At 45.0% G+C, this 21,772-nt stretch overlaps 1 protein-coding gene across 3 annotated transcripts in view; it reads right to left on the bottom strand.

The window, feature by feature from the left end:
* Positions 1-21,772, bottom strand: part of ATP6V0A4 (ATPase H+ transporting V0 subunit a4) — a 96,109-nt gene that overhangs the window by 34,211 nt on the left and 40,126 nt on the right. For all 3 annotated transcript variants that reach the window (XM_058724138.1, XM_058724137.1, XM_058724139.1), the window contains 8 exons: positions 19,344-19,426; positions 17,858-17,951; positions 15,100-15,312; positions 11,470-11,620; positions 10,480-10,619; positions 8,985-9,142; positions 5,825-5,918; positions 1,616-1,734 (listed from right to left, as the gene is read on the bottom strand). In XM_058724138.1, the coding sequence (XP_058580121.1) occupies positions 1,616-1,734; positions 5,825-5,918; positions 8,985-9,142; positions 10,480-10,619; positions 11,470-11,620; positions 15,100-15,312; positions 17,858-17,951; positions 19,344-19,426 (1,052 nt within the window). The remainder of the gene's footprint in view (positions 1-1,615; positions 1,735-5,824; positions 5,919-8,984; positions 9,143-10,479; positions 10,620-11,469; positions 11,621-15,099; positions 15,313-17,857; positions 17,952-19,343; positions 19,427-21,772) is intronic.

The following is a 21,772-nucleotide window of genomic DNA, read 5'->3' as shown; positions in this document are numbered from 1 at the left end:
ACCCATTATTCTCCCCCAAAGCACGAAATGTTCTCTCCCCCCCCCCCCCCCCCCCCCCCCCCCCACCGCATCCACTCTCCTGGCAAGCAGCAGTTATGCATGGATGGAGAAGAAGAGAAAGGAAGGATTCAAGAGAGCCAGAGTCTGGAAGGTAGCGTCGGAAGCAAAGGGCATGCCTGTAGGGAGAGCTGGGGATCCGGCCACAGCTTCACCCGCACATCTAGCTTATACGAACACATTCAAGGGCACAAAGAGTGTGCCCTTGAGGAGCGACTAGGAAGCGCTTCTCCTAGGACAGGGTCGGCAAGCTAAGGTTCACGGGCCAAACTGAGCCCATCACCTGTTTTTAAACAGCCCAAAGTTAAATAAAAATAGGTTTTATATTTTTAAACGCTTGGCCAAAAAAAATCAGAAGAAGGAGAAGACTAGTTTATGACACATGAAAATTATACGGAATTCAAATTTCAGGGTTCATTGATAAAGTTTTATCAGAACACAGTCACATTCCATTTACAAATTGCCTATGGCAGCTTTCATGCTACAATGCCAGGACTGAGTAGCTGTGACAAAGGCCATCGAGCCTGCAAAGCTTAAAGTATCTACCCTCTGGCCCTTTACAGAGAAAGTTTGCCAACTCCTGCTCTAAGATACAGAGAGAGGCTCAGAAGGCTGAGTTGGGGGCCACCAAGTTAAAATGTCAGAAAGGGCCCCCAGCCCCATTGCTAATTCTAAGAGTTATCTGAGGGAAAGGGGAGATCCCGCAACAAAACATGACTACTAGACAGGGGCCTGCCTGACATGCAATGATACCAATGATAATCTGCTCCAGAAAATACATTCTGGGATTACCTCCCATTTAATCCCCACGGCCCTTTCAGGTAAGCAGGAGTACCAGGGGTCCCTAGTCACTAGTCGTGACTAGTTTGCTCACTAAATAGATCTTATTTTTCAAGCAGAACTGTACTTCCGTGAGCTTTCAGGTCGGCGGTCACCACGGGACTGGCTCTGGCCGGTGGAAACGGAAGGGGTATGTGTCACTTTGGGGTAGAAGCTTAAGAATCAATGTGTAATTGACCAGTTTCCATGTTTTCGTACATTTACATCCTTAGAGAATAGGTTTGAGACGTTTAGAGAGGCAGGTTGATAGAAGGAAAGGAAAGATAAGACAACATTAACAGTCCAAGTGAGAGAGAGGGTGCAGCCATTTGGAAGACACTACATCAGGATTCTAGGACTCTGAGGGCACGGTGGCCCAAATGCACTTATGTCTCCATTTGCCCACTGGTGGGAGCTAATCCTGGATATAGCGGTGACCCCAAGTTTTTCAGGTTGGGGGACAGAAGATGCTATGCGCTTGCCATAGGTTTTTCTGAACCCTCAAATATGCCTGAGGTGAAAGGTCACTCATATTTCAGTGACCCAGCTCGGGAGAGACAGAGGTCCCATTTCTGCCAAACCTGCCCATCCTGGCTCAACCCAAGAGACGCAGCGAAGCTCTCCCCGTGGCAAGGAAGAAACCCTCGCACAAGGAGACGCAGGACCAATGTAGCGGCTCAGTCACCGCTCATCAATGACGTGGTCAGATCAATGGCAGAAAGTTCATCGTGAAACTCACACATGATTGAAAAGGCTGAGAACAACACCGAAAACCATCTGGACAATTCCCAGGATAACTGACATCTTCATCTTGTAGGAGTTCAAAAACGTTAGTTTGTTTGAAGCCAAGTTCCAAATCTGGATGGGAGACATGACAAGGAATACGTGAGATCAGAGTCGAGAAGTTCTCCCGGCATCGGGGGAAATAGCAGGATTCCTCCTGAGGAAGTCACTCTGGGGACCATCCATATTTTCACATTCTGATCCAGTTCAGTGCTGACATTTTAGGTTCAGGAAAGGAAGGGGACCAAACCCCTTTTAAATGCGATTCTAATGACAAGTTTGGCAGAATTATTAGTGCCATTAGGAAGATATTACGTGGCTAGAAGGAAAAAAAATCCTACACGATTTCTCCTCTGTTCTAAGGGAAAAGACATTCTGAAACATCGTGGAGAGATCTCAAACTGGCCTCACTTCCACTTGGTAGTGACGTAGAGCTCCGGCCCATGAATTTTTCCAATCCCTTCTTGAGAATACCACCTTTGACTTGGCATTTCTAAAATGCTTCACGTCACAAAGCATTTTCCAGGGCCCATCGCAAGAAACCACACTTAGAGTCAATATTTGTTAGCACTATGGGCAAGACATGCTCCCTGCCTTCCACACAGTCCCTGTTTTGTTTGTTTTTTTTAATTTAATTTTTTTGAATGTTTGTTTATTTTTGACAGGGAGCGAGACAGAGCATGATTGGGGGCAGGGGCAGAGAGAGAGGGAGACACAGAATCGGAAGCAGGCTCCAGGCTCTGAGCTGTCAGCACAGAGCCCGACACGGGGCTCGAACTCACAAACCGCGAGATCATGACCTGAGCTGAAGCCGGACGCTCAACCAACTGAGCCACCCAGGCGTCCCTACGCAGTCCCTGTTTTAAGCAGAACTGCCAGGCTTGAAAAGTGAGGGGCATGTGTCCCGGCCCTCCCACCAAGACTGACACACAGAGCAAGCACTCAGAGTGGCTAGGGGACTGGGTAGGGTCCCATGCTAGTTAATGGCCCCACTCATTGGCATTCTTCTTCCCCAAAGACATCTCCAATATCCCCATGGTCTCCACTCCCACCCCTATGTAAATGGTTCAGTCTTTGCTCTTACCTCTCAGCCCTCTTCAACTTTAGACACATCCCAAACTGCCTGCTAGCTATGTCTTAAGGGTGGGGCACCTGGGTGGCTCAGGTGCTTAAGCATCCTACTTCGGCTCAGGTCATGATCTCATGGTTCGTGGGTTCGAGCCCTGTGTTGGGCTCTGTGCCGAAAGCTCAGAGCCTGGAACCTGCTTCGGATTCTGTGTCTCCCTCTCCCTCTCTGCCCCTCCTCCACTTGTGCGCTCACGCACCCGCTCACTCTCTCTCTAAAATAAATAAATGTAAAAATTTTTTAAAAAGCTTATACATATGTCTTAAGGGTTCTCTATACCACATCTCAAAGGTAACAAAGCCACATCTTCCCACCTAACATGACTTCCTCCTCCAAACTACTTTGCTTTGGGTAAGAGCTCGAAGCTCTGCTAGGCACGGCCTCAATGCAAGGTCACCCTGCACCCACCCCAGGCACACAAGCAGGCAGGAACCACACCTCACCGACACGTCCTTTACAATGTCCTGAGCAGCTGCCAGCTGGACCATCACTAAGGGGGCTGCTGGCAAGGTAGGCAAAGGGTCTCCAGTAACAGGTGCCCAGACACCAGAGACGTCTCCTCTCCCTTCGCCATCTGCCTTGGCATTTAAGCTGCACCAGGCTTGCCCTGTGCCCTCTGCTCTTCCCTTTGCCCGCCTGCTTGGCCAGCCCTACGGGATCACCGAACCCGGTTAGGGCAGGGTCCCCAGCACGGTTTAGGCCCAGTCAAATCTGATGAGCTATAAATTAAGTACCAGGCACAAACTAAGCTCTTTAAATGTACTATCTCATTTAATTCTAACAAAAACCCTACGAGATAGATGTAAATATTCGCATTTTACAGAGAAGGGAAATTTATCTCAATCTCGGGGCGATTAAGTTCTCTACACACCTAGGAAGAAATAATACTATAGCAAATAGGGTATTTGACCTACTTATTTTCCAGACTCTGTTCCAGGTGTTTGACACATAAAAATCATTTAATCTTCTGAGCAACCCAGTGAGTTAGGGCTGCTGTTATATCCATTTTGCAGATGAGGAAACAGAGACACAGAGGTATTAACTTGCTCAAAACCACATAGTGAGGAAATAGAAAAGGCAAGATTTATACACAGCTATCTGAGCCAAAAGCATAGGCTTTTAACCATTGTGTTACGTTCATTTATTTAAAAATACATACGCTTTTTCTTTTCTTTTCTTTTCTTTTTTTTTTGGTGAGAGAGAGAGAGACAGAGGGAAAGGGAGAGAGAGAAAACCAAGCAGCCTCCGTGCTGTCAGCACAGAGCCCCACACAGGGCTCAGATCATGACCTGAATCAAAATCAAGGGTCTGACGCTCAACCAACTGAGCCACGTAGGAGCCCCTCTACAAACACTTTTAGAAAGACCTGTCAGCTCTGATAACCAAATATCTTATGATTTGATTCACAAAAAAAGGCTGCACATGGTCAATAAATGCTGCTGTAGAAATTTACATTATGTAAAAATCCAACGCTTCATTAATATATATAGGGTCTAACACAGGCACAGAAACGTTCTGTTAAAGGGGGTATCTCTGGGGAACAGAATTGCCAGAACAGCAGAGATAGGGAAGGAGACTTTTTCTTTTCTAGTTTATACTATTTTGTGGATTTTTAATCTCATATAACTCTTATTTTTTCACAAAAAGACCAGGAATGTTCAAAAACGTAAATGTTACTAGGGAAAAAGTTAATTCTTCTCAACATCGCACTTCTCCTCTACCCCTCACATTTTTCCTTTCTTGTCTATCGGGAAAATGATAAAATTGCCAGAGTAGATACTCTGGCTCCGTGGGTTCTGGGCTACACTGGCCTTTGAGGAGCAGACCCGGGCAGACAGGATATGCTGATGATTCAGGGGTGGGCTGGGAAGGTGAAAAGAGGACAGTGGCAGCAAAGACATTCAAAGCAAAGGAAGGTCAACCAGACCCTCTGTCTGTCCTCCTCCGCAGCCCGCGGGCTAATCATGAAATTCCTCGGACCACAGAAAAAGCCTTTCAAGCCACAAAAATATCAACTTGCGTTTGTTTTCAGCACTTTGCGGCTTACAGCTCAACTTTCAAGGACTTTACCTCGTGTGATAAAATTTAGAATACGAGTGTCCCTGAGTGGCCAAGTATAAACAAATCCCGGGTGATGTCTTCTGCCTTTGTAAGGGAGGGGAGACAGGCAAGCAATGGGAGGACTCAGGCTAACCGAGGAGGAGACACCCCAAAAGATCGGAGAGTACAGTTTTAGGGCCCGTACTGTTTACTCTCAAATGGCAGCAACTAAAACTAATGTCTCAGGATCTCTCCCACAAAAAGAGCTTAGAAGAAACATTTATTGACAACATTTGCCAAGTTTCGGTCTAGCTCGGTCAAGCTCATTTGGAGCACAAGGCTGCCACCTAGTGGCAGTTATGTGTTGGGCCATCCCGTATAAGTCAATAGGCACGTGAGCCTTCTGGAAATCCCTTTAGATCTGAAAGGCTGTGCAAGGAAGCACCTTTGTTTCGCTTGGCTCAAATCCAGTTGAGATAGATATAACGAACACAAAAGTTAACTCGTACCATTTTTTAACTCGTACCATTTAAAAAAAAAAAAAAAAAACTTGTGTCAATTCTAGGCAGTAAAATTAAGCAAAGCTAAGAGCAAATCCATACTTTGCTAGGATAAGGGAGATGTTACTCACTACAAGAAAATGCCAAGGTAAGGAACTTGATCCGGATGCTAATAACTTCTCTAACATGCATACTTTCCAGGCAACCAAGGGCCTTTTAAAGAAGCAATCATTAACCACCAGGGGTATAAATTATTGGAGAAGGAAGCAGATGTTTGAGCAACTATATGGAAAATGACCCAGGGGCTAGGTAAAGGGTACAGGTAGGACATTTACTTGAGTCCTACACAGTGCCACAAAACCTCCAGTATATGTAATTCTATCACAGTGTGTAAGTTTGTTGATTTCAAAGGTTCTGGCACTTTCCTCCCCTCTACATAGAGATCTCCTCAGCAAGACATTTTACGTAATAAATATCTAACCCAAGAAGACATTATTACCGGATCAATCCCAAATGGGTATGGATTTCCAGAGTACACTCCTGGAATGGCTGGGTCCAGCTGTAAATATGGATTTGTTTCCATTACGTGTGCACTAGAGAGGGGGAAAGGAAAAATAAAAACAAAACCAATGATTAACCAGAGGTAGAAAAAAAAACACTATAGTGCCGTTGGTGATGAACTTGTAAGCCAATCAAAGCCTCACTATTGGTGCAACTCATCATTTGGCTCATTCAATCATTCCATGAGTGGGTACTGAATACCTACTATGTGCGAAGTATGGCCTAGGTGCTGAGACTATGCACATTACCATCTGGCCCCAAGACGCTCACAGTCTGAGTCTCCAAAGGCTCTCAGCCTGGTGGAGTATTGTAAAGAAAAGCAGTTATACTACGTCAGAAAAAAAGTCGGTCAGGGATGAAGGAGCATATAAGAAAGAAATCTCAGCCCGGGGACAAGCCTGGGAAATCATCCCTGCGTACACATGGGCTCATCTGGAGGTATAATTTGGCTTTCACCCACAGACCCTAATCTTCATGGAACTTAGCTCTCAAAAGTTGCAGTCCATTGAATGTCTTTATTTATTTATTTATTTTTGCTCAGATAAGTTTTTTAAATCTTCTTAATTTTTATTTTATGTGCAACAAAGAAATTTTAGAACAGAAAATTTCAAAACTACACAATAGTAGAGAGCATAATATATTAAACTTCCATATAGCTACCCATTTCCCAGTTGTCAATACATGGCCAGTCTTTTCCACCTGACCCTCTACCCAGTGCTGCCTCCCACCAAATGAATCATTTCTGATTAACAGACCGCTACTTTTATCCACACATATTTTAGTATGTATTTAAATGATACAGACTTAAAGAAAATTAACACAGTCTAGTATCATACCTTAGAAATTACCAGCAATCACTTAAAATCATCAAACATGCAATCATTGCTCAAATTTTCCCAAATTACTCATAACTTTTTAACTGTAGGTTTGTTTAAATCATTGAATGTCTTTAAATCAGTGTCCCAATTTTGCCCAGAAGCATGAACGTCAGTGGGTAGGAATTTCTTACTATCTCTGCAAGCCCCAAGGGGATGAGAATATTAGGGGTGTTTGTTTGTTTGTTTGTTTGTTTGTTTAACACAGCACACATCTATAGAAGGGCCAAGAAGGAATACTGAAATGATGAAGAAAAGAGTGCTGGCAACTTTGGTTGGCTACCTAGAAATATACTCCCTCCCTCCTACAACTGAGGTGCTTGAAGGTGTTAGAGAGCAACAGGGGGGATCAGGAAGCCTGATCTCAATGACCAGACCCTCAGGACACAGTGGGAACAGATGGTCTCACTGGCCATCTCAGACACAGACCCTAATGCATGGCTCAGTGCATACGGTTACACTGAACTAGAAGAGGTTTGTTTGTGTGTGGACAAAGCCGCTCCCAATAAGAGGGAACAGGCACCCACAGCTAAGGCATGATCTCTGCTGTTGACATAAACAAGTTCAGAGAACACCAACATCAGACAAAGTCACCCATTGACCTTGGTGGATCCAGACAAAAACAAGACCGATCCACATCATATCTGATATTAAAATATGGACCTATCAAAATAAGGGCAATGCCTGAACCACAAAAATGACCAAACATTGCCCTCATCCTCCTAGAAGCCAGACCCTGTAGGCCCTTTCCCTACGTCCTCTTGCTGAGATGCCCATGCTCCCCCACTGGTACACCACCTCCCTGAGTTAGTAAATTCAGTTCTGGGTGATGCCAGGAATGCTTCTGGTGGTCCTTGGCTGAAGAACGTTGTGACAGTGCCCCTAGTCAATTCTCAGGGAAAGCAAGCTCAAGACCTAGCTTGTGACTGGTGACCAAAACCAGCTTGCTGTGTCCTTTGCCACTCTGATGGATGACTGCAATTTTCTTTTGTCTCCCTGTTAATAAGGTCCCACTTCATACAAGTGATGCCTGGCATGTGGCTGAGTGTCCCTCAGACTGGGCTTGGCCTCCGAGAGCCTTGAATTGGGGCAGGGGTCATTCCATTCACAGGTGCATGAAAGAGTACTTGAGCCCACATTTGCAGAATGACAAAAAGCCAAGTGACTCAGACCTTTCCCAATCATGCTCCTGGGTAAATGAGATTTCATGTAGGTAGTTTGGTGAAATTCTGCTGATTTAACATGCTTCAAAGTCCATCGCTATGCTTACGAGTTTACATCTAAAGAGCAGAACCAAGTAATTTGTCTTTAAATTTATGAAAGCTTTGTTCTCCTAGGCATCTCTTCAGGGTACTTAATCGTAAAGCAAGTACAAAAACAAAAGCACTTGTCAATATAGCCATCTGGATTCTGGAAAATGTCCTATCCTTCATTTCCTTCCTTCCTTCTTCTGTTCCTTCTTCCTTTCCTTATTCCTTTCCCTTCCCTTCCTTCCTTCCCTTCCTTATTGTTTAATAGTCCTGTCCTCTACTGCAAGGAAGTTGGACCAGCAAAGAAACTAGGGGGGATGCATTGACCCCCCCCATGACACAGCCACCCACGCAGCCGCTCCTCGCCAGCTACTCTATCCTACCTGCCCTCCTCACTCCATCACCCAAAAGACAAACACAGAGAGCTGCTTATGAAAACTAGCCACCCCCTCCTTTGCTTTTGACATTGAATGGAGTCACTCTGAACCATCAAAGAAAATGCCCTTCAGGTGAGTCTGGGGCCTCCAGCACTGGAAACCAGTGATTTATATAATTCAACACCACATCAGGCTTCTGCCCTAAGTGCTCACTGCGTCCAGTCCCCTGCTGGAACTAGGTCTGCTTCAAATGCAACCTTCTCCTCCGGGGAACTTAGCTTCTGTGACTGACACCAAGATGCCCAGTTTGTACCTGCTTCACTATTTGTTTTCACAGTAGTGTTGGCACATGCTACGGACACCATGATATATACTTAATTGAAATGTTACAAACTATCTCCACACAATAGAATGACCAGCACAGTTACGGAGGGACTGGTTGGAGGTTGCTCACTCGGTAAATAAAATGGAATCATTCATTGAATTTGTGGGCACGCCTCTGAGCAGAGCCAGGCATAGACTTCTTGACCATGAAAAGTGCCCCTGAAGCCACCTGGGCAGCCAAGCAAGTGACCCACCTCTGTCTGTAAACTTACTTCCACGTGCCATTTCTGAACATCGGTCGGACACTCCAAGAAGAGCCAAAGATGTTGAAAGACTTGGAGAAGCAGTCATTGTAAATCAAGCCCGTGTAGATGGAGAAGATGCCCATAAGGAGGATCAGATAGCGTCCGTGGAAGAAGGTGTTCCAGATCTGGTCTCAGGGAGACAGAGAAGATGGCCGTCAGGGGGCTTGGCACCAGAGCCCCGGGGTGGGGGGGAATGTGTTATGGAATGTCTCCAGCACCAGTGGAACATCCACAGCAAGGCACACAGGCCCCACACAGAGGGGCCACAGCACGGGGCAACATCAAAGTGATCCAAAGAGAGCACCGTGATTTCCCCGAGCCTACAGACATCAGGCAGAAAAGTCCTAGACCGGTGGTTGTTACTGTGGAAGAAAAACCATATAAGCCTCATAATCTTTAAGTCATCACTGGTTAGAAAACATAACTGAAGCGGAGGCTGAGGCCTCACACGTTATGGAGGCACATGAAAGCGTGCACTCTTTCAAGTACTTCTAGGAGACAAGCTCCGAGCTGGATGCATATGGCAGCTAAATTTCATGGCAAGTCAAAGCTCCACTCATTCTGTCATAAAATCAAGTCTTGTCTAAGCACGTCCACCAAGAAGAGTCAAGTGCTTTATATAATACTGGATGATGGGTGTCAATCATTCACAGACCTGCCAAAGTGTAGCTCTGAGATTTCAATTCTTTATTCTAGGAAGCTACGGCTGTTACAGTGTTGGTCACACAAAACTATATTGGCCAGAGGTGGAGTTTCCCACTAACCTCGCTTATGATTAAGCTGCTGTGACATCACTGAACTAGCTCTAGTTAAGACAACTTGTAATAAAAGTTTGCAGATATTCTTAAAATTCAGAACACAGCTAAAGGCATGTTTCCAGCTTACAAAATGTATTCCAGTGAACACAGAGCTCATAAGAACACTGATCATGGACTGATTGTGGGAGAAGGGCTCTGCCATGAGAAAAACTATTTGTGATATTTTAAGTGAAAAAAAAAAAGGCCAGAAATTAATATGCAATATGTGATCCCTATTTTTTAAAATGTTGAAAAATTTGTGTATAAGCCCAGGAAAAAACCAGGAAGATAGATAAAAACATTAGTTGTAATTTTCTCTAGGTAGTTAAATTGTTGTATTTTCCCAATTTTAAAAATAAACATATATTGTTTTTTTATAATCAAAGAAAAAAATTCATGTTAGGAGGGAAAAAACTTAAAAATAGAGATCAATGCCTTGTCAAGCAATGTACAAAAAACAAAAATGCTGAAAGAAATTGCACTATACCATCCAAAGCACTGACCTTTGGACAGGAATTTCTAGGCTGAATTTTGGCCCCTTTTTACTTTCTATCCTTTGCTTTTCATAAAACAGGTTTGTTTCTTTGGTGAAAACAACATACACATTTTTCGTATTCTACTTATAACCTCGGAGAACTGAGGCAAGATATTCGATGGACACCCACCTCGTTGTTGGTCTTCTGGGAGAGCAAGCGTCTCTCATTAAGGACCATCCAGAGGGCTGCCAGGAGCATGATAATCCCATGACCACAGTCTCCAAACATCACAGCGAAGAGGAAGGGGAATGTGATGATGGTATAGGGAGCTATAGAGGGGAGACCCACAACAGCCTGAGTCCTTCCGACAGCCAGTGGCTCCATCAAAGATCTGTCTAACATGATCCGTGACCCACAAGCTGGTTCCCTCGTATCTTTCTGATTCTGTCTTCCCTCCCCATCCCCAACATTTGCTGAGCTCGCACACACATCAGCTTATCAATAAGTAAGCATTATAAGTCCCTGTTTACAGATGACCTGAGTTTTGAAGCAGTTTGGTGACTTGCCCAAGATCACAAAATGTATCGGGTCTTAAAACCAGTTTCCCATCTCTGAGTGTTTCGTATACTCCACATGTATCACACACACACCTCTACTCACAGGATACCCAGCCTATGGGGTCGCTGCATTACAGGTCACAAGATTAGGACTCTGCTTGGAGAAAAAGAGCACTATAGACTACGTGGCTGAAGGGCACCTGGTCTACCCTTTTTATTTTACAAACCAGACTACCAATATCACACAGCTTATGTCACTTAGAATCCAGTCTTCTGACTCCAAGTCCTGGAAGCCAACTGTGTGTTCCCATCTCACCCACAAAACAGCTACAGCTCTGTGAAAATGTTGAGAGATGACCCCACTGAATCGTTAAGGAAACAAGAACTGAATTTGACTGCCTAATAAGGCGATGGTTCAAGGGAGAACAGGTGAAATCTTGACAAAGAACAAATCTTTCACTAATCACCATTTAGGCAATCAATGCAGGGCATTAGGAAGCCAAACAAAATTTTAGGAATGATCCAGTTTTAAGCAATTCACCTCCTAGGCCACCCAAGGGGTAAATCTTAACCAGTTTTCATTTTCAAGTTGCCCCATTATACAATGCATCAGACACTTTACCTGGGTTTATTTCCCGGTAACTGCCCACACCATATGCATCTACAATATTCTGGAAGCCAGCTGTGAATTTATTGGTCCTGTTAAATGTAGGAGGAGATGTTTTAGACTGCACTGCAGTCAGTATGGGGACCATGGAGGAGCCACTTAGTTCCTACAAAAAAACAAAAAACAAAAAAAATTGACAAAAACGTAAGGAAGAGTGTCAGCACATGGATGTCCAATTCCTGCCATCCCTTATAGGTGAACTTGGGACAATTTCTTGACCTCTCTGACACCCATGACCACTCTGTAAAATACCTTCCTAATATCTAATTTATCTTACAGGAGAGTCATCAAGAGAGTGGAGTTCTGGCCATTTCCATTCTCCTGCTCCTGCCAATTCACCTGTTTTGCCCAGTTCTGGGTCCTCTCCTATTCCTTTCTCTCTACTCACACCCTGAAGAGTTAACCCACTTTCTTGATTCTGCCCTTTTCTTCCCAATGGTCCTACTCCCTCCCCAGTTTCGATTCTGTTTTAATTTCCTGTCTGGGCTTTCAAACTCTCATGTCTCAGCAACCCCACAATATCCAGGAGCCTGAGATCGAACTCATCAACTTGCCCCAAAGCCAGGTTCTCCCTTGGCCTCCCTGCTCCTTCAGCAGACTCCATTCTCCAGATCCCTGAACCTTGGGAATCATCAGACGCGTCTCTTCTCCTGGTTCAATCAGTCGATCACCAAATCCTGCTGATTGTCCCTTTAAAGTCCTTCTCTTTCTCGCTCCCATAACCACTAGCCTAGCCCTGAGCCTCCCCATTTAGCCTATGCTCCAGATGGTGCAATCCTTCTTTCATAAAATAAAACAAATACCGCTTCCATCATGTTACTCCCCTACTCAAAAATCTTCAAAGGCTTCCTATTACCTAAAGAATGGAATCAAAATTCTTCCATTTGGTCATCAAGACTTCCTTCCAATATTGACTATTACTTCCTTCACACCTTCACCCCCACTACTTCTGCACAGAAACCAGGTGACTTTACACCAGCCATCTCTCTTCTTCACTTACCCAGGTATGAACCGTTCCCCAGGCTCACTCCCCAGGAACCTTTCGGTCAGTCCAAAGTCTGCATACTCAGTGGGACTTAGCACTGGCTAAATGACTGCCCATCAATCCTCCTAAAATGCCATGAGGTCCGTATCACCTTCCTATCCAGCCCCACTTGACAGGTGAGGGAACAAAGGTCCAGAGAGGTTAAGTAACTTCCCCTAGGTCCCACCGCAGGCGGTGGAGTTCTTTACTCTCTTGTGATATATCTTTTCATGTGTGAGATTATGATCTCCCTAAGGGCAAGAATTATGGTGCTTCATTTTTCTTAACATGTGCCCCAGCAGCTGACATAACAAGTGGCATAGAGTAAGTATATTTTGCTTCTTTGTGAGGCTGACAACGAAAGTTAGCCTATTACACTTCTCTCCTCACCTCCTACCCACGTAGAGCTTTCTACTCCTATCTGGGAAAGACTTGTTATTTCAGAGGGCTGAAGACACTGAAGAAACAGTCTGAAGCAGACTTGTAGAAGTTTGGCCCCTCTGTGATTACAGGATGACCCTGTCTAGTTCACATACGTGCATCAGGACACCTCCCCGGTGGCCCTGCTGTCTTGTCCATATCGCACGGAAATGTTTCTAAAATGCAACCTGGATTGTGCCGCTCTAGCATGGGCATAAAATCAGATCCCTTATACCACTGTTAAGTCCTTCAGGACCTGCCCTGCAGCCTCTCCCTGACCTTCTTCCCATTCTTGAAACTTGCCACACCTTCACTCCAGCCAGGTGGGCCTGCACTCCACGCTCCTCCCCACCTCCATCCTCTTGCTCACTGATGACCCTTCCATGGTTCAGCTCAGGCATCACTTCCTCCAGGGAGCACCCCTGCCCTTCCCAAGCTGGGTGAAATGCTCTTTTTAGGTGCTCCATTTGGGCAGTTGTTGGACTACCATATGGGGACATTTAAATCCAGCCTTCTGGCTTCAGGATCACAGTCAGGTTACTTGTACTTTGTGTGACTCAGTTTCCTCATATGTACAAAGGGGATAAAGATAGCTCCTGCCTCCTAGGCCAATTCCATGTCAAGGCCTTTACTTCCAGATCCTTCGGCTTGAAAGTTCTCCCTCCTATCCTGTCACCTGCTCCTGCTCCAAGCCACCCGCTCAGAGGGGCCTTCTGAGGGCAACAGCCCTATCACAGTATTGTAAGACCTAAAATTCCAGGTGTCACCCTGATGTCTTTGAGTCTCACAGGGCCCCAAAGGCCAAGCCATGAGTTCCTCTGTTTTCATCAGATTTGCCTCCCATGGAGGGGGAAGGGCTCCCCACCCAGCTAGCTCTCCCATAGGCCAGACCATTTGCACACTGCCTAGTCTTCGACCCAATGGGCTTCACCCCCCTGCCACCCCAGAAAGGTATTCTAACAAGCTACTCACATCCTCCCATGGAAACCAGACCCCCTTCTCTTGTGGGAGGCTGCCTCCCATAGCCCGGCTGGCTCGTTGTGCCCCCAAGTGCAAGCCCCAAGTACAACCTCCATGCGGCCCTGTGTGGGGAGTGGTGTCCTCCTGCCCTGGGCTATAAGCATATGTGACTAATCAACCGCTGCCAGCTTCATGTGTCCGATGGCCAGTGTTGTGTGTTTGGCCATCTTGTACCATTTAGGGCAGAGTTTCCTTTCTTCACCAACGGGGTGAACAGGTGATCAGAACAAAGCCCGTCTCTCCCCACCCCATCCTCCACCATCTGCCGCCCTCCTGCTCACCACCATCACCACCTGAAATCACATTAGTTATGGACATGCCTACTATCTGTCTTCCTTTCTAGAAAGTCTGTCAGACCAGGGCTTCGTTCTGCCTGCATAGCCCTGGATCTGTTCCTGGTGCACAGTGACCATCTGGAGAGGTGAACGACGAAGGCTCTAAGATTAACCAAGGTACAGAGTGCAGAGCATAGCTGTGGGCACAGAGTGAGCACAGGGGTCTGGCTGTTTGTCTTTCCGGCCAGACGGTGACCTTCATGAGGGAACGGACATACCTATGGTCACACCGCATGCGGGACCTACAGTCTCATCTAGCAGAGTGACTAGCACACCAGTGCTCAACATGCGCTTGCAGTAAATCAGAGAGATGGTGAATATCTGTCAAACATCGAGAAGAAAAGGAATTTTCTGATACATGCCCAGCACTAGATTAAGAACTGAAGATACAGGGGCGCCTGGGTGGCTCAGTCAGTTACGCGTCCAACTTCGGCTCAGGTCGTGATCTCGCAGTTCGTGAGTTCGAGCTCCGCATCAGGCTCTCTGCGGACAGCACAGAGCCTGCTTCAGATCCTCGGCCCCCTCCCTCTCTCTCTCTCTGTCTGCCCCTCCCCCACCTGTGTGCACGTGCTCGCTCTCTCTCTCAGAAATACATAAACATTAAAAATTAAAGAAAAGAAAAAGAACTGAAGACACAAAGATGAAGGAGACTTGCCACTTGTCACCAGCAAGTCACTTATGAAGTTCGTGTGACTTAGGAGGATGACAACCTTAGCGCCTGACAGAGGGGCTGCGGAGGCTGGAGGCGACTCCTCCTCCCCCTCCCCTGCTCCATCTGCCACTCACCATGCCTTGCTCTAATGCCCTCTTGATGCGCCCGGTGTCTGCCACCGGGAACCAGATTTCAGCAATGACGCACTGCTGGGTGACGTCAATGTTGCACATGTTCAGGATGTGGTAAATAGCTTTCATCTTCTGCACTTTAATGACCCAGGAGTGCCAGTTGGCAGCTGCTTCTTGGAGGAGGCGCTGACGGTGAGACTCTGTTTGTGTGATGACCTGGGCAAGACAGACACACAGAAAAACAAGGAACACTCACAGGGAGCCCCGCAATGAGGCAAAATGGAAGCTCGTCAGTCATAAAGGCTTCTTCCGCTCTGGGCTCCCTCCCCCGCCCTGTGGCCCTTACCCGCCCTCAACCCTCATGAGCAGAGTATCTTCCCTTGTAGAGGTTAAAACCCTTGGGCAAAGATTGTATCTTCCTTTCTTCTAAATTCCTTACAGTACTATTGTCATACGTTGAATTGTGTCTCCAAAAAAGATAGGTTGAGTCCTAACCTCTCGTACCTATGAATGTGACCTTATTTGGAAACAAGGTCTTTGCAAATGGAATTAAGTTAAGGTCATACTGGAGTGGGGTGGGCCCTAACTAATATGACTGGTGTCCTTATAAGGGATTTGGACATCTAGGCACACAGGGAAGAATGCCCTGTGTGATTCAGGCAGAGACTGGAGTGAGGCATCTACAAACCAAGGAACACCAAAGATTGCAGACAACGACCAGGGGCTAGGGAGATGTCTATGTCTCTTCAGGCTGCTCTAATACAATACCATAGAGGGTGGCTTACAAACAACAAAAACTTATCGTTTGCAGTCCTGGAAGCTGGCGGTCTGAGATCAACGCACTCACCATCACGGTCAGGTGAGGATCCTCTTCTGGGCTATCCTCACATGGTAGGAGGGGCAAGCGAGCTCTCTGGGGCCTCCTTCATAAGGGCACTAATCCCATTCACGGGGGCCCCCTCCTCATGACCCAATCACTTCCCAAAAGCCCCACCTCCTAATACCGTCGCCTTGGGCATTAGGTTTTCAACCCAGGAGTTTGGAGGTGGGGGCAACACAGAAAAGGACCCCTTCCTAGAGCCTTCAGAGGAAGCACGGCCCTGCTGACACCTAGATCTCAGATTTACAGCCTCCAGAACCATGAGAGAATAAATTTCTGTTGTTTTAAGCCACCCAGTTTGTGGTAATTTGTTACAGCAGCCCGAGGAAATTAATACATCTATCAAAATGCTTTTCGTACCTAATGTCTTCAATAAATGACAAGTGAATTAATGAAGGAGGGAATGGACAATTTTGCCCACAGAGTTTATTTATTTAATGGGATTCATTTTTGCTCAGGGCTACAAGAGAGTACCCCTCTCAGCAACGTTCTCAGGTGGCTCCCCAGGAGCGTAAGTTTGGCATAACTTCTTTCCCCATGAGGTTTTCCTAAAATCTAGTAGGGAGCGTTCGGGGAAAGGAGTTCAAGGGTAATTGCTTTAGGGAAGCACAGTCTCTTTGACAAGTGAGAAAGAAGGAGGAGAAGGGATTAAAGAAATTAAGCAAAGATTTTTCTGGGAAGGCAAAGACGTTTGTTATCCTAAGAGTTCTGAAACACACACACACTCACACACCTAATTCCTGAAGATACTCACGGAGGATCCAGAACTGTGCTAACAACCAACACGGCAGACACATGCGGCCATTAAAATTTTAAACTTAATTAAAATGAATTGAAAATAAATATTCAGTTCCTGGTCAGTCAGAGAAAGACAAAAATCCTATGCCTTCACTCACATGAGGACTTTAAGAAACAAAAGAGATGAACATAAGGGAAGGGAAACAAAAATAATATAAAAACAGGGAGGGAGACAAAACAGAAGAGACTCATGAATATGGAGAACATCAGAGGGTTACTAGAGGGGGCATGGGAGGGGAGATGGGCTAAATGGGTAAGGGCACTAAGGAATCTACTCCTGAAATCATTGTTGCACTGTATGCTAGCTAATTTGGATGTAAATTTTAAAAAAGAAAAAAGAAAATTTAAAAAGAAGAAAAAAAATGAATACATGTTAAAAAATTTAAAAAACAAATTTTAAAAAAGTGAAAAAAACATTCAGTTCCTCAGCTGCCCTAGCCACGTGTCAAGTGCTCCGTGGTTACGTGGAGCTCATGGCCAAGGCAATGCAAGTCAGACGACATGTCCACAGAAAGTTCTGGTGGAACGCATTCATCTACAATAAACAACCTGACGTAGGCCCAGCAGCATTCAGAGACTACTTTGAAAGTTTACTGAAGCAAGTGTTCTAATCACAGAAGTGCTGAGTGTCACCCTGGGGGACGACTAACTTTACAAAAGGATCTCAATTTGAGGTGTGTGCCCTCGGTGAAACAGGACTCATTCACTGTTTTTACAGAAGTAATTGGTCAGCTCAAAGAAGTGTGTGAGTCCATGGAAAAAGAATCAGTCGGACTGGTTGGTCAACTGAATTGGCTAGTTAGCTGTACCATAGATGTGGCCTCGGTGATAATATCAGACTGGGCTGGCCACCCAAAAGCCGACTGGGGCTTCGGTCAGTTCTCAGCCCAGGAAGAGCAGTACTGACATCCCCAATCACCCCCTGCACCCCCGTGAACACTGCTTTCTGATTACGAAATCTCCTGCAGTGGTAGCTGGGAGAGCACAGCTACCATTCCAGCCAGGCTGGAAGCGAGGGCCCTGGGACACAGGACTTCTCTGGAAGTGGGGGAGGTAGGTCACGCGCCTCAACGCCCCACTCACGGTGATTAAATCTTCCAGCTTCACATTGATGCCGGCCAGCATCTCTCTGCGCTCCGCTGCAGGCTCCGGGCAGGGATATATGATGGCTCGAAACCTGTGTTTCATACATTCCAAAGGTCACAAGGCGGGGGGTTACTGCGGAAAAACATTCCGCATGTCCTCTTCTGCTAGCCATCACTGGCTTCGGTTGGATGACCATCCTTTTCTAGAATAACTGTCTCTTTGGCACTCGGAAAGCGAATCCCAGTTCTAAGGGTTCCCAACGCATCGCTCGCACTATTTGAATTAAAGCTATGGTTCTATTATATGAATGAGTTTCGTTTAAACCAAAGAAACTGTGGGCTGTTATGTAAATAAGACTACAGTGTGACTTGTCTCTTCTTCTCCCCAGAATATATTAATGCAATAACGTCCTTCCCTACTGAATAATCTGCTGGAATAAAACGATTCTGTAAAATCAGAAACAATTCAGCATGCAGTTTGCCTACTCATTAGTGGCTGATAAAGGGTGTGAGAGGGAATACACTTACTTGATTACAATGTCTACTTTTAGTTACCTTGAGTTTTGCTGATTCAAGTCCTCTCTGCTCCTAGTCCCACAGCTCTTAAAAATTATTTGCATTTTAAAAAATTTAGGGGCGCCCAGGTGGCTCAGTCAGTTGAGCTTCCAACTTCCGGCTCAGGTCATGATCTCACAGTCTGTGAGATCGAGCCCCCTGTCGGGCTCTGTGCCGACAGCTCAGCCTGGAGCCTGCTTCAGATTCTGTGTCTCCCTGTCTCTCTGACCCTCCCCCTTCATGCTCTGTCTCTGTCTCAAAAATAAATAAACATTAAAAAAATTTTTTTTAATTTGTTTAATGTTTTTTTTTTTGAGAGAGAGAGAGAGAGAGAGACAGAATGCGAGTGGAGGAGGGGCAGATAGAAAGGGAGACCAGAATCCAAAGCAGGCTTCAGGCTCTGAGCTGTCAGCACAGAGACCAACGCGGGGCTCGAACTCACCACAAGATCATGACCTGAGCCGAAGTCAGATGCTTAACTGACTGAGCTACCCAGGTGCCCCATAAAAATCAGTCTCATGTTTAACATTATCTGGTCAAATGTCAGAAAGTTGTTCTAAAATCCTAAGGGATCTCAAAGAAGGCCCAGTCAAGAGTACTCTGTCTCCCATCCCTCTTCACCTAATCATGACCCAATCCCTGATGAAAGAGCCATGAACAGGGGCGCCTGGGTGGCGCAGTCGGTTAAGCGTCCGACTTCAGCCAGGTCACGATCTCGCGGTCCGTGAGTTCGAGCCCCGCGTCGGGCTCTGGGCTGATGGCTCGGAGCCTGGAGCCTGTTTCCGATTCTGTGTCTCCCTCTCTCTCTGCCCCTCCCCCGTTCATGCTCTGTCTCTCTGTCCCAAAAATAAATAAATAAATAAAAAAATAAAAAAAAAAAAAAAAAAAAAAAAAAAAAAAAAAAGAAAGAGCCATGAACAGTCTCTTACCCGTCACAGATCTTCTTGATTTTCTGCCTGAGTTGCTCTCCTTGATAAAATATGATGAAAATATTCTTTTTAATTTCTTCTTTCTGGAAAATCAAAAATCAGAATTATATATATATATATATATATATATATGTATATATATATATATATATATATAATATTTTCTTTGTGGTTATAATGTAACAGAAATGTAAAATCTTGTTTTCATATTTAAAAAAATTATAAATTTGGGGCACCTGGGTGGTTCAGTCGGCTAAGCATCCAAATGAAAGAAAGAAAGAAAGAAAGAAAGAAAGAAAGAAAGAAAGAAAGAAAGAAAGAAAGAAGAAAGAAAGAAAACTTCACCCTCTCCTAGTTAATCTAATTCGTTATTCCTTATGGTTGAAGGCAAGGCCCCTGAAACAGGTCAAGACAGCCTTAAAATAACAACCAACAACTGGCTACACTAGCTGGACTACAGCTGGGCCTGTTTTCAGCTCTAACCCTACACTTAAGAGACGGGTTGATAAACAAGAAACCATGCAGAAGACAGGAACCAGGATATTATAAAGCTTAAAATGAAAATAGCTGACCTAGCTCGCTAAAGTTAACTCACACACAACTTTTAATGTTTATTTATTTTTGAGAGAGAGACAGAGACAGAGCATGAGTGAGGGAAGGGAGACACAGAATCTGAAACAGGCTCCAGGCTCCAAGCTGTCAGCACAGAACCCAACACGGGGCTCAAACTCGGGAACGGCGAGATCATGACCTAGGCCAAAGTCGAATGATTAACCAACTGAGCCACCTAGGTGCCCCAACTCATACACAACTTCTATATTTCAGGGGTGAGTGGGTGTTCGATGTTTAACAAAGATAAAGCCATGTCTAATTTTTGACTCACTGTATGACCATAAGAACACTGATTAAAATGCAAATCGAAAGTTCAAGTTTGACAGTTCACAAGAAAGAGAAAATATATATTTCACAAATATATATGAAAATGTTCAGGCAAAGAAATGAGCTATTTTGCTCTTATTTAGTTCGGGGTGGATGGAGGTAAAGGTAAAATTATGAAATCCATTGTTGGAAAAGTTATAACCACACACCATTCAGGGCACTGGAATCAGGTATGGCCCCACTGAAAAGTCATTTGTCAGGACCCATCAAGTGTCATGAAAATGCCCATACCCTTTAAACCAGCAACCCTATTTCCTTGAATTTATATCATGGAAATAATTCAAAAGAAAATAATCCACATGCACGAAGATGTTCATCATAGTGTCTATATTCTGGAGAAACACAGGAAATAAAGTCCATAAATAGACAGTTAATGTCACATCAACTCACTGGAAAACCTAGGCATCAATTAAAAAGAAGATAAATTGAATCGTCTCTTTGGCAGCAGGTGAGGGGTATTTAAGATTTGGGGAGCTACTTGGTTTACGTTATTTCCAAAGTTTCCTTTGTCCAAGAAACACTGGTCCTTTTCTGAATCCTTCAATTCCACTTGTCCCTTAATCCACCAGAACCAGGAATCTGCTCTGATCTCATCTGATCTGCTCAGTGACCTTCAATGTTAACAGGCTAAGGTCATCCTTTTCCAGATGCTGACTTTATAAATACTGTCTCTACCACCATGACTATTACATGCCAAAACATGGTGGTCAAAGTGATGATTTAAAGTCAATTTTTGAAATAATATCTATAAGGGACACATAGTGATATAGAGGAATTTTGTATTAGCTCAGATCAAGAGAAAGCCAAAAAAATGATTCCATGTTTATTACTATGACCTGCCTATGGCTTATGAACAAGAGAAAAATAGCACTAGAGACAAGTAAGCTTTCTTCCTATTTTAAATTTCATTTAACTATGAAATTGTTTTCCATGAAATAAAACCCAAGTTAATTTTTTTCCCCCTCTATCCTGGAAAAGATGATGACACTCAGAAATAAGCCCAACTTGGAATTAAAAAGTAAGGCGACTTAGGGGCGCCTGGGTGGCTCAGTTGGTTAAGTACTGGACTTCAACTCAGGTCATGCTCTCACAGTCTATGGGTTCGAGCTCCATGCCTGGCTCTACACTGACAGCTCAGAGCCTGGAGCCTGGTTCAAGTTCCGTGTCTCCCTCTCTCTGCCCCTCCCTTGACCATGCTCTGTCTCTCTCTCTCTCTCAAAAATAAACATTAAAACAATTTTTTTTTAAGTAAGGGAATTTAAATACTAACTGGAAGGGCAGAGGAAGTAAACCGTACGGAATTAATAGCAGGAAGTGCGTGGCACTCAGCGAAGAGCCCTCTCAGCATCCTTCTTTGAAGCATCCCGTCCACTGACTACCAATATCAGTATGCTTGTTAAAAATGCAGAATCTGGGGGCACCTGGGTGGCTCAGTCAGTTAAGCATCTGACTCTTGATCTTGGCTCAGGTCATGATCTCACAATTCATGG

The sequence above is a fragment of the Neofelis nebulosa genome, chromosome 4, assembly GCF_028018385.1.
Source record: "Neofelis nebulosa isolate mNeoNeb1 chromosome 4, mNeoNeb1.pri, whole genome shotgun sequence".
NCBI lineage: Eukaryota > Metazoa > Chordata > Mammalia > Carnivora > Felidae > Neofelis > Neofelis nebulosa.
Note: the sequence above shows the minus strand (reverse complement) of the source record. Positions and strands in the feature narration are given on the sequence as shown.